Source organism: Bufo bufo, chromosome 10 (assembly GCF_905171765.1).
Source record: "Bufo bufo chromosome 10, aBufBuf1.1, whole genome shotgun sequence".
NCBI classification, from domain to species: domain Eukaryota; kingdom Metazoa; phylum Chordata; class Amphibia; order Anura; family Bufonidae; genus Bufo; species Bufo bufo.
The window spans coordinates 93,857,298-93,871,473 of NC_053398.1; the positions used below are offsets into that span (position 1 = coordinate 93,857,298).

General features: G+C 40.3%; 1 protein-coding gene across 2 annotated transcripts in view; it reads right to left on the minus strand.

The window, feature by feature from the left end:
* Positions 1-14,176, minus strand: part of PC (pyruvate carboxylase) — a 495,508-nt gene that overhangs the window by 157,358 nt on the left and 323,974 nt on the right. For both annotated transcript variants that reach the window (XM_040410263.1, XM_040410262.1), the window contains one exon: positions 13,650-13,812. In XM_040410263.1, the coding sequence (XP_040266197.1) occupies positions 13,650-13,812 (163 nt within the window). The remainder of the gene's footprint in view (positions 1-13,649; positions 13,813-14,176) is intronic.

A 14,176-nucleotide genomic window follows, 5' to 3' on the forward strand; every position in this document is an offset into this window, starting at 1 on the left:
CCCCCCCCCCCCATTCCCTCTTGTCAGTCCAAAGGAACCAAGGTGTACAGCAGCGCTGCTGGCACCCAATACGCATGGAACTGCAACACCACTACATTCAAGTGAAGTGTCAGAAACGTCAATACACAGCTGCAAAACTTTCTACTACACAATATCCCAGAAGTAAAACATACAAAATTATGCTTCTTTTATTACCAGACACATCATCCAAAAACCAGAATGCCAATAAGCTGAGTTAATCCCTCAATTATTTCAAGAAGGGTGTGCAGTTCACCTGATCAAATGTGAAATATTCTCCAATCTTTCTGAGGAACTCAACAAAAGAAGACCCAATGTGAAGGTCAGAAGGAGAGTTGCCAAGGTCGATAATAGCTGCCCAGATCCCATCATTAATTATTCCTAAATGGACTATTTACGGGAGCTTCTACTCTTTCCCCATTTTGCTTGTGGTGGTTAATTGGAGACTCAATACAATTGCTGACTTCATTCTCAGCTGAAGAAGCTACACTAACAATGAATATCACCGTAGTAATTATAGGGTTAAAAAAGTATCAATACAGAATATCACAGAGAATAATGACTTTTCATATAAAACATAACTTTTACTATCAATTGTTAAAATATTACCCCATCTATATGTAATTAATAATAAACTATGAATAGGAAATGAAAATACTGGGCACTCTCGCTCTAAATGGGACCGTATAGTTTATTAATAAATGAAACCAATAGTGTTTGACAATGAATATAAGCATAAAACGTATCTATCTTAAAATCGTCTAATGATCCTGACCTAAAATCAATAATGCTGGAGTGCTAAAAATATAAATATCATATATCTAATCGCAGATATAAATATACGTATATTGTAAATATATTTTAAAACATAAACACATAGTACATTCTGGGTGGTGTAAATAAAGGCCTCCGTACTGAGCAATATGACAACCCTCTTTTCTCTATGTCTTATGGGACTATTAGTGTCCTATGCAGGCATGAAATCCTCAAAGATCGCGTTTCCTCCAATTATACTGGTAATGTAAAACTTGTATGGTAAGTTTCAGTGATTGTTTTAGCGGCGTCCCGCTATATTCACTGTTCAGCGGCGTCCCGCTGAGTTCCTTCAGTAGTCGATTTCCCTCTATTGGTATTTCCGTTCAGTAGACTGCTGTATAGGACCCTCGTAGGTGCTTCTGCCGTATCCCTTTGACGGCTCTGGATGCCACTCGGCTATGAGTGGGAGCCGGTGTCTTGCGAGCTTATTCCCACCGTCTTCCACGCTGCTCTTTGTTTGCACGTGTGAAGTCGCTTGTATAGCCGTGCGATAGTTTTGTTGGTAGCGCGTCGGGTCTTTTACTTTTTCAGGGTTGGTTCGGCACCTGTGGTCTTTCAGCAGGTATTGTTGCGATCCATCAGAGGAGTCTTGAACCAAACGCGTTTCGGGGCTTACAGTCACCCCTTCCTCAGTGGTCCGCTAAAACAATCACTGAAACTTACCATACAAGTTTTACATTACCAGTATAATTGGAGGAAACGCGATCTTTGAGGATTTCATGCCTGCATAGGACACCAATAGTCCCATAAGACATAGAGCAAAGAGGGTTGTCATATTGCTCAGTACGGAGGCCTTTATTTACACCACCCAGAATGTACTATGTGTTTATGTTTTCAAATATATTTACAATATACGTATATTTATATCTGCGATTAGATATATGATATTTATATTTTTAGCACTCCAGCATTATTGATTTTAGGTCAGGATCATTAGGCGATTTTAAGCTACATACGTTTTATGCATGTCAGATATTTTGACAAAGCCTTACTTAGGACGTATCCAGGATAGTACAATCCGATATAGAAAATTGCGTCAACTTACAGTTTGATGACTGTGGACCTGGCCAGGTGTTGACTGGGAGGTGAAGTCTGGACAGGGGGAGGGGGGAAAAAAATCCCTAATGTGTCCCTCAATGTACCCCTGCCTACAGGCAGAGCACCCGCCCGAAAGGGGCGACCCCACCTCTCGGTGGCTAAGCCCTCACTGTCGCCTACTTAAACCCTGTCGGTACAGATTGAGGTACTTGTCCCTTCTTAGCAGCTTGTCCCGACGCATTTCCCCAGTCTCCGTAAAACCTGGTTCATAAGGGGACAGAGGATGAATAATACCAGGAGGTCTGTGATATAATTATCATATTTTTTTTGCCCAAGAATATCGGATGGGCAACTACCCAGAGTGATGCCTGCAGCAACCGATTTTTTATCCTGCAATTATCAGAACTGAAGTTTTTTAACATCTGATTATTCATCCTCAGTCCCCTGATGATCCAGTTTTTACGGATACTGGGGAAACGCGTCAGGACAAGCTGCTAAAAAGGGACAAGTACCTCAATCTCTACAGGCAGGGTTTAAGTAGGCAACAGTGAGGGCTTAGCCACCGAGAGGTGGGGTCGCCCCTTAGGGGTACATTGAGGGACACATTAGGGATTTTTCCCCCCTCCCCGTCCAGACTTCACCTCCCGTTCACCACCTGGCCAAGTCCACGTAAGTTGCCGCAATTTTCCTGGATACGTCCTAAGTAAGGCTTTGTCGAAATATCTGACATAGTTTATTATTAATTACATATAGATGGGATGATATTTTAACAATTGATAGTAAAAGTTATGTTTTATATGAAAAGTCATTATTCTCTGTGATATTCTACACTAACAATGGCATAAAGGAACATGGAGTGCTGTATAGAAGAGAAACAGATACATATTAGTGTGCACTATGAAGAACAGTGCAATACACAGTATCTGTCACACATACTAATAATTCCAAAGCACACACCATCAACATAGTTAGAGTACTCTGCATGACAGATCATGGTATGGCACACTGCAAAATAGTACATGTGGTAAATGCACTCCACACAAAATAGGATGGGCTAAGAAATGGAAGCCTACAAGATGCATTAGTATTGATGTGCAAATTTAATTAAATTTTTCACGTTGTCATACACAATACATGACAGTTGGTTGATGGTTGTACGACAGTTGAACAAACAAACATCTGGTGATTGGTAATTTCTCAGACATGAACATAAAAATTTTAGTCCATATTGGCTGTTATAGTTCAAACTGCCCATACAAGTTCAATGAAACCAGGCAACGGAACAAAGATCTTTCTGGAAAGATTCTTTCAAAGAAAGATCTTTCATCCATGAATGATCCTTCTTTGAGATCTTTCATTCGAGAAGTGGACGAAAATATTGAAAACACGGCCGACTTCTTGAAAAGATAACGGTATGTCATCAGTCTGTGAAAATGTTTGTTCGTTGTTAAATTTCATCCGATGAACATTTGTTTGGTTGGAATAATCTACTTTGATCAACTGTAGACTAATGAGTATGGCCACCTTTACTCTGCCTAACTGGAATGGGGATTTAGGTCCCCAGTAATCATCTGACCACTACTTATCATAATTTATGACCTGCCCAGTTATTGCCCAAAAAAATAAAGTTTTTGTGAGCTAACAGACAAGCATGTATCTAAAGAATGGCTCCTACACTATGGAAAATATTAAAAGACAATAGCACAAGGCATGAACAGTTACATCGACAAGAATATAATCTAAGGGCATTAATGAGAGGACAAGGCCCTCTGGAGAACTGTTGTTTCTAGACGACAAGTATTCCAGTAGAGCGAAAGCTTAGTGAGGAAATTGTGAAATCCTTTCTTGGCATAAAAAAAATGTACAGAAGAGAAGAAGCTGTAATCCACAGTAGATAAACAGATGCTGCAGCGCTTCCTAATTGTGCCCACACAGTTTAGAAAAATGAAACAAACATCTTTTTGGCCGATATGTATTATACTCCATTCTACAAAATAATTATTCAGGACAACCGATATTTGTTTTATAGAGAAAAATAATCTCTTGGTCAATATTTCACAGTTTATGTATTGCAATAAGAAGAAATTTGTGCACTCACCATCTAGCACTAAAATCAAGTCCTCCTTATTTCAACAACTTTATACAATGTGGACAGATGGCAAACAGCCTTCACAGTTTATTGTCACAAAAAAAAAGGAAAAAATCATCCAGCGCTTCTCAGTCTCTGAGTGTGTAGTATGGATGAAGCAAACAGGATCAATGAACCTTTGTCCTAGTACTAGTCACAATCCAACTCTGGAGATCATTGGCTTCAATACCAAGGAAAATGTGTGAAGATGTGGTATTATCGATATTGATGTAATAGGCATATAAGTGCAAAGTCCCCGTTCTGGCTCACTAAACACAATTCCAAGCAGGAAAGCCCCTTTATGACGTACAAATACTCTAACAGGGCATATGGATATCGTAAGATAGTTGTTCAAGGGTAGATATCTTTAAAATGTGTTTCTTACACTCAAGAGTATAATCCTTAGAGGCTATGTACCCCTTTGGGGACAATATTTTTTTATGATTGCATTTTACTCATTTGGGACTAAAAATATTTTTTTTAATGGGTCTTTATTACAAATATTGAGCCCTTCTGTCACAAAAGGGTTAACTTTTTTCTAGCTGTGCGCATCCTACTTTCACTTTGTGCCGGTCATCTAATATCCCTTATCTCTAAATTAGTAAGAGGTCATAAGCCACATTCTTATTAGTAAGAAAAGGATGGAGTTTTGATGAGCGTTTATAAGGTCTGTGAGCAGAGATAAGGAGCAGTCAGCTCCCTGTCTGACAGAGCAGAGAGAAAATTTAGATTCTGCTAGTAGAGCATCTCAGCTCTGTACATAGAAAAAGACTCCATATTTTTTTAATAAATACCAATTGAAAAAGATGATTCTTAGCTCATAATGAGTACAATGCACTAATTTAAAAAAAATATCCCCAAAGGTGTACATAGCCTTTAATATCTGTGAGAAAAGGGCCGTAATGGTAAACAGAAAAAACATTCCCCAGTACTGAATGGCAAAACACTGAGTAAAACTGACATGGATGAGGACTTGAGAAATTTAGTTGATAGTAAACCGATCTGTAGGAAACAATGTCAGGCAGCTGCTGCGAAGGCTAATAAGATTATGGGATGCATTAAGAGGGGCATAGAAGCATTAAGAGCGGCATAGAAGAAGCTCACAATATATAGTTCTACCAACTGTGCATAAGAAAGACACTGTAGGGCTTCAGCGCATTCAAAGGTGGGCAACTAAAATAATTAATGGAATGGGTGGACTATAGTATCCAGAAAGATTTTCAGTTAGGATTATTTAGTGTAAAAAGCTGTGTAAAAAGAAAATAAATGTAGGATCTTGTGAAGTCCGGTACAGTAAGCGCCGCCCAGCTCATCAATATTCACTTCGCTGGGCGGCGCTTACTGTCCCCGACTTCACAAGATCCGGCGCATGCGCAGGGCACTGTTAAGAGCAGCGCTTCAGAGCGGGGACCGCAGAAGCCGCCCAGCAAACTGAATATTCATGAGCTGGGCGGCGCTTCAAAGCGGCAGTTGGGGGAGGCTGGCTGGGCGCAAGAGAGGTGAAACGCCGCCCCTTGGGCAGATTGAAGACCGTTGGAGCAGGTTATAAAACTTAAGTTTACTGTATGTATAAGGTGGACAGGGGGGATACTTAGATGATTGTAATACCCATTATAAGACCTGTACTGCCATATATATACCTCAATATGCTTATTGGCCCTGTCAGTGTCCCTTTAACAGCTCTTAGGCTACTTTCACACCAGCGTTTTTGCTGGATCCAGCAGGGTTCAGCAAAAACACTTCCGTTACTGATAATACAACCATCTGCATCTGTTATGAAAGGATCTGGTTGTATTATCTTTAACATACGCAAGATGGATCCGTCATTAACTCCATTGGAAGTCAATGGGAGACGGACCCGTTTTATATTGTGTCAGAAAACGGATCTGTCCCCATTGACTTGCTTTGGGGGTCAGAACGGATCCGTCTTGCTCCGCATCCCAGGACGGAAAGCAAACCGCAGCATGTTGCGGTTTTCTCTCTGGTCTGGGAATGCAACTAAACGGAAGGGAATGCATTTTGGAGCATTCCGTTCTGTTCAGTTCAGTTTTGTCCCCATTGACAATGAATGGGGACAAAACTGTAGCGTTTTTTTCCAGTTTTGAGCCCCTATGAAGGAACATGATATTAAGGAAAACTTAAACGCTAAGAAGCAAATCTTAGAAGCAACACATCTCAACAAAGTTGGGGCAGGGGCAACAAAAGACTGGGAAGGTAAGTGTTACTATTAAAAAAACAGCTGGAGCAGCAATTTGCTACAAAGTTAAAAGAATATGGTATGTTACACAAAGTCCCAACTTTTTTGAGGTGCGCTGATGCCATCAAGTTCTAAATGAGTTACTGTATTATTCGCTTTATAAGACGCACTTGATAAGACGCTTTGAGGAGGAAACTAATAATAAAAATATTTTGAACCAAAAGTTGTGCTTTTCGTGGGTTTTGAACTAATGGTGGTCTGTGGGTGACATTATTATGGGGGATCTGTTGATGACACTGTTATGGGGGAATCTGTGGATGACACACTGTTATGGGGGAATCTGTGGATGACACACTGTTATGGGAGAATCTGTGGATGACACACTGTTATGGGAGAATTTGTGGATGACACACTGTTACAAGGAATCTGTGGATGACACACTGTTATGGGGGCATCTGTGAATGATGCACTGTTATGGGGATATCTGTGGATGATACTTTTATGGGGATATCTGTGGATGACACTGTTTTGAAGGGGGGGGGGGAGATCTGTGGATGACACATATATAGAATCTTATGCTATATGCTATATATGTGTCATCCACAGATCCCCCCCATAACAGTGTCCCTGTGTAAGTAGTAACCCCCAATACACCTGGCCCTGCTCACAGCAGTCTTCATATCTAAACTGTAGTCATGTAATCCTTAACCTCTTGCCACCTCCGCATTATACCGTATGAGGATCAGGAGGTCCTCATTCTGCTCCCGCCATGTGCACTTCATTTCTGCGACTGTCACGCAGTCATAAAATTGCAGCAGGGCCAGGTAGATAGCGGACTCTTTGGGCAGTCTAAGCAGGACACTGGGCAGTCTGTATAGCATGATAAAGTGTACCAAAAACTGCATCACAGCTGCATGCAGTTTCACAAAAGCGCAATCCTCTGTAGTAGTACTCAGTCAATAAAAATACCGTAGCAGGCAGGCCAGGCGGAAGGGTAACGGTAAATTGGTCCCATAGGAATGAATGGCGGAATGTTCAAAACTAGAGTGGGAGCTGACAAAAGCTAGTGTCACCACTCCCTCATTTTTAAGCCCACCTACACAATTCTTATATCAAAACGTTTAGCTATCCCTGCTGCCACTAAAAATGTCAACAGCTTAGCCATAGTCCAGATAGTTTTCACAATATGACCATTTGTTTGCAACTCACGCTGCCTATTGACATTCATTGAAACTCCACTCTAGCCAAATTTGAAGGGCAATTTCTAAACTACGACTGTGCCTTCATTTTTTATATTTCAGAGACATACTATGCATCAAAATGTAGGTCTGGGTCTTGTGATTCTCACAATATAAAGCTCTTCGCTGTAGGATCATTTTTAAATACAACCGTTTGAACATGGCAACCACGAGTAAAGTGAGCAAGTTGGAGCAGTTTGTTTTTAACCGCTCTTCTCTGCCCTTGCTGTAGAGTGAGTTGCCATAGGAACCCATGTGTGTGAGCAGTCAGCAGAGTGACAAAAGCTAGAGTGCGAGCTGAAAAATCAGGACATGATTTCTAAAATGCCACCACTCCCTCATTTTCAACCCCACCTACACAAATCGGCTGCTAATGTTTTTATAAATGCATGTTTTAATGTAACTGTGAAGCACTTTGGGCAACAACATTGCAATTAAATGTGCTATATAAATAAATAAAAGTTGAAATGCATTTCTCACTCTATCAAGCGTGCCATGTTTACTATCTTTACTCACTCTAAACACTCCACACAGTTACTCTGCCCACTCCATAAAGTCACTCTGCCCAGTCCAACCTTTCCACAATTACTCCAGCCACTCCAACCACACAACAGTTACTCAAGCCACTCCACCCAGTTACTCCGCCCACTCCAGTTGTAGACTACTGGTGGAGGCAAGAACACTTCACACAATATCCCCAGAAATTGTAGCTTTTCTAGTTTTAATTGTTTTTGCATTTGTAAACCATCTGTCAGGCAAAGGCTCAATTGACATTGGAGACTATTTTGGTAGCTTTTTGAAGTAACTTCTGGGTGTTACATTCAGAACAGAAAAATCAATATCCATGTGTGAATTGACTTAAACATTGAGTTCAAATGGAATGCCCTTGAGTTTGTGATTCTTCCATCAATGACCTTGAATGAGTAAATACTTGGTTCAGGTAAAGGTTTTATAAAAGGTAACAATATTGAATATTTGTATGCATGTGGCCGAGAAGATCATTTATTCAGGAATCCAAATAATTCACTATTTTGCAGGGGTCATGGCTAAACAGAATCCACACAATGGACTTGTCACATGTTCAGCCTGAGATGCATTCAATCATTGTCAGTTTGGCTCTAGTACAAATAAAAAATGTTGCTAAGTTGGACAAGAGCATGTTGACACAGATGTGACATCTGGAAAGGGCTGGGGGTTACTCAAGGGACAGACAAGTCGACATTACAGGCTTGTTATCAACTGATGCAGAGTGATTAGTGATTCAGATCGAATGAAACTCCAACCAAATCTAATCTCATACGGATATTCCAATAATGCTCTCATCATATAATCCTCTGCTCACATTCAGGTTAATAGCTTAAGATGCCATTTAAGTACCACTGGAGTTTGCATACCACCGCAAAACTGCTAATTACTCACATTCCAGAAGAATAAGAATGAGAATGAGATAGGTACTCATCCATCTTTAGGCCTAACCACGTCACAAAACCAGACACAAAAGAGGTTATACCAAGGTTAACACTTATCCTCAGGGGATAAGCGTCTGATCTGTGGGAGTTCAACCCCTGGGACCTCCCCTGATCATAAGAACAGAGGTCCTATGTTCCCACATATGAATGTCGTGGTCAACAATATTTTGTGAAAATAATTTTTGTGCTTCAGTTTTGGATGAAGTACAAGAACAGAAAATAGGGCAGTTTTTAAAAATGATAATTCTAAATGATTATGTAAAGAAACACTAAACCTACAAATAGATGACATCCAGTAAACATCTGCACTGAGTAGGAGGTTTCCTTTGTAAGGCAAAGAACTCATCAAGAAAACTGCTAAATTATAGATCATCACTGTTCTTAAAATTTCTGCCTAAACTGATCTCTGCAATCAATACAGGGCGTGAAGCAGAAGGTGAGAGCTAGAAGCACATCAAGCTCAACTTCCTTTTACAGAGCCTGGGGACAGCAGACATTGCTTAAGAGAAAGAAAACACTACCACAGCTTGGAAAATTGGCATTAATCCCTTCGCTACTTTAATCCACCAGGGAAATGGCTATTGATTGATTGCCATTTAATCTTCCACTACCACGGACCAGTAGGGGCATGAACATTATTCGCTCCAATACCCTAGACCAGCACGCAGTGTCGGACTGGGGTACCTAGGGCCCACCAGTAAAATTTATTTTGGGGGCCCACCGTATGGATACATTCAAATATAATAAATAATTTAACAAGTTTTTTATATGAACATAGGCTGGTTGAGGTGCTGTACATTCAATATATGTATGTAGTGCAGTAAGTCTACTGTGTTATGTTCCACTTGTGAGGGGGGTGGGAGACTAGGAGCCCACCTTGCTCAGGGGCCCACCGGGGGATTCCCCTGTGGCTCAGTCCGAGCCTGCCATCACGGAAGGCAGCTATTCATCCATGCACTACCCTATACCACAAAGGAGACAGCCATAACCAATCTCACTACCTTAAACTTCCAGCAAAATGGGCATTAACCACTTCGGCAGTCCATAGGAAAATATAAATTAGCCACTCCTCTACCCTTGACCACCAGCCATTAACCCCTTAACTATGTTAGACCAAAAGAGAAGTCATTATCCCTCAGATACTCTTGACCATAAAGAAAGTAGGTATTAACCTCAACTACTGTACAGCGCAAAAGTTGTTACTATTAACCACCTAAAGTAGAACTCCCGGCAAAATGTTTATTCTCTGACCTTCCTTGACAGTGCTGTCATATGACCAACACTCTGATCTCCAACTGACATAAGACAGAAAGTCAGTTACTTCTCTATTCATGCCTATGAGACTGGCATTGAGGCACCAAAGGAATACATAGAGAAACAGACTTCCTGTCCACACATAAGATGCTGTGTCAGTTGGAGTCTGATTGCTGGTCACATGATACAGGTGAGGATTAAAAGGGAGAGGATATCTAACAAATACAGACACTGGCAAGAAAATTACATTCACTACAGATTACATCATTTACCTTTCTAGCAGGTCAGGTATATTATAAGGGTATTTTTAAGTGACTGACTGGTTCTCCCCTTTAATTCTGCTTAATACTCTGTGTAATAGTTTATACGTTTCCCTTGTAATAAAGTGGGCTAGGGATAGTACCCATCCCCCATAGTGCTGATAAGACCACATTCCTGAGTGATCTCATAGACATGCATGATGCACACTGGAGGAGGAGCTAACAAGTTAAAACTCTGCTACCCACCTTGTCTCAAGAGACTCCACCAGGCCCTCCATTCTAGGTAGGATGTGAGTATGATTGCCATATGTCTCTTGTACACCCTGGGGTGTCGGTCTCCACAAACATTTAGGCTAGTGATGTTTATTTACTTTTTATTATTCTGTATGTGATTTCTTTGTGCTGTCGTATATTTAATCACTTAGTAAATATATTTATTTATGTAGTCTGCGTAAGCTTATTCATTCTCAAATCTTTCAAATTCACTTTACGTTACATCAGAGAATAACATTTTTGGTGGGAGTTCTTCTTTAAGGGTATGTTCAGACTGAGTATTTTCAGTGCTGAAAAAAATAAAAAAATTAAGAAATACTCATGTAGAATCTACAACAGGTTTTTTTGGAGCCTTTTTTCCCTGACACATTTTTTCACCTTTTTTAGACGGATTTGACGTGGATATTCCTGCCCAAGTCAATGGGAATTCTGGATGCAGAATCTGCGTCAAGAATAGACTGGTTTCTTCTTTTTCCCATAGTGAAGTTTTAGAACGGTGTGTAGAAATAAAAAGCATAGTATGCATTCACATGTTTGATTTCAATGGGGAAGATCGGCATGCGTTTGTGGCGTGTTTTATTTGGAATGGAATCCGCGCCAAAAAACTCAGTGTGAACATACCGTAAACATGTAGCAGTTCCATTAATACACTGCTCTTTTTAAATCAAAAATAGGAACAGATCCAGTCACAAGGAAGAAGTAAAACATCCCTTAAATTTCCGTAGGGAATGTTTCATTAATTAAAGAATTTTAAGCTGAGTTTTTTTTTTTTTTCTCCCTGGCTGTGACGCTCTCCGCTGCGATTGGACAGCGCTACAGCCAGGGAGAAGGAGACACCTATTGGGAAACAGGGCACTCTCCTCCTCCCTGTACCAATGTTAAAATTAGCATACCAGGCGGGAGAATACAATGGGGACCACAGCGGGCGAACGGAGCAGCGTCCAGAAAAAATAGTAAGTGCAGTTAGATCCCTGCACTATCCCCTACGTATCCTGATACTTAGTTTATAATGTCTGGACCCATGAAAGGTCCTCTTTAAGTATATGTTAAAAGGATGTCTCTGACGAAAACCATACAATTGCATCCGTCACTATAGGGTTCTAGAGCAAAAAAAACACAACAAAAAGAAAAACTTATCCTCAATGTATATCTTTTTTCTTTCCTGGATTATGCAGGATGGAAAAGCATGGTCTACTACGCTTTTGCATGAGGAAATATAGATAGGCTGAGTGGAAAGGCCAAGTGTTAAACCTGAAAAGGGCAGATGGCACCAGAGCCTTTCCTTAGGTACCTATCCCTACTGTATTAGCTGTGCAGTTCCTGTGTTTCTTTCATTTACCATTGGAGCTAAATACCTTATTTATTTCACATTTTACACTTGAATGACATTTTTCGTATACATCTCTGTGTTGCCCGAGATATGTATATTTATGTTAGGGCAAATAAGGGCATATACAAAATAATGCAACATAAATGAGGAACAAATGAAATATGTATATATACACAGTATATAGATCTGTTAAAACCATCTGCTTAATATCGAACAGGTCCCCCTCATGCTAGCAAAATAGCTCCGACCTGTCCAGACATGGACTCCCCAAGACTTCTGAAGGTCTCAGGCGATATCTGGCCACAAGATACTAGCAGCAGATGCCATTAGTCCTGTAAGTTTTGAAGTTAAGCCTCCATGGATCGAACTTGTTTTTCCAGCATGTTCCATTTTCTATATTTAGGCAACGGAGGCAAAACCTTGAACTCTTCCTCAAACCATTCCAAAATCACTTTTGCAGTGTTGGAGGGAGCGTTGTACTGATGAAGGACTATTTGGAATTGCCGTTTCAATAAACAGATGCATTTGGTGTAGAACAATGTTTAGAACAGGTGTCAGCATGGGCACTGTGACAGGTCAATATCTACGAAGCCCAATATGCATCAAGCTGCAATGTCTTGTGTGTTCTGGCATTTTTCTATCATAGACAGCACTACAACAGTAGCTTTTATGTGGGATCTAATTACATGGGTCACCTTTCGCTACCCTTGTGTGTCAGTAACCTTGTGACAGTCACCAGCTGTCCTTTTTTGGATAATTTTTGGTAAGTATTTAACCACTACATACCAAGAACACCCACCAAGACTTGCTGTTTGGAGATGTCTTCTTGACCTAATCATCTAGTCTAAATAATTTGACCTTTGGCAAAGTCACTTAGATCCTTAAGCTTGTCCAGTTTTGCAGCTTCCAACATAACTTTAAGAATGGAATGTTCACTTGCTGCCTCACATTTTAGACACCCTGACAGGGTTCACTGTATTAAGATAACACCTTATTTACTTCTGGCTCATGGATGTGTATGTGTGTATAAATCAGGATAGTTCAGTTTCTATCTCTCCTAAACCTTTCAGGATCATCATCCCTCACCATAAAAAATAAAAAAAACAGTTTTAGCCATCTTTACATCTCCATTGCCAGCTCTATTAGCATATTGATAGATGAAATGGGGGAATTTTTATTATGAATTCATTCTTTACTGTCAATCAACACATTGTTGCTAAATAAAATGACCGTATGGACGATCTCATTGTCAGATACCGGCTTTATCTTCATTTCTCTATTTATATAAGCTCTAGGAGCATTCGTATAGATGTAAAACCTTTCATAGACATAATTCCTTTTGGAGCCCTCCTTGGCATTCAGGGTATCTTTCCTTATATCTGTTCATTTTAGATTAATGACAATTTTATCCAAGACATAGTACATGAACAAGGGTGGCATTGACAGGCTGGAAAATAGTAGATCTTTCTTTCGAACCACCTAAGCTTTCAGACAGAGATCTGCAATTAATTTCACTATAAAAATCTTAATCCTTTCAGTAATCTCATATCAAAGAAAATCACAAAAGACTGAAGATATTGTGACAATGGGGTGGTGAAAAGATTTGTGATAATAGGCTAAATCCTTACCTCAATTCTGCCAGTGTCAGGCTGGAATCCACGGGCAGGATCTTCAGTAGTGACTCTACACTGTATGGCGCAGCCATTGATTCGGATATTTTCCTGCTTCAGGCCAAGCTCAGGCAAGCTTTTCCCCTCTGCAATGTGGATCTGAGCATGAACCAAGTCAACGCTACAAGAAAACACAGAAACATTACTTGATGGGCCCCTTTACTCTATACTGTTAAAAACCTGATAAATATAGAGAACCTTAACAGATATCTCATTTAACTAAGCAATCAGATAACACGATCAGGTCATGATTAAGGATTCAGCGATCCGAAGCGCGTAGACCTGATTTTGGTGCTCCTGAATTAGCATATAGATTTTATGAAGATTTAGGCTACATGCACACGAACGTTGTTTGTTTCAGTGTCCGTTCCTTTATATTTTTTTGCGGATCGGATGCAAACCCATTCATTTCAATTTTCACTGTGTGCCGTCCGTATCAGTATGTCCGTTCCGCAGCCCCGCAAAAAAAAATAGAACATGTCCTA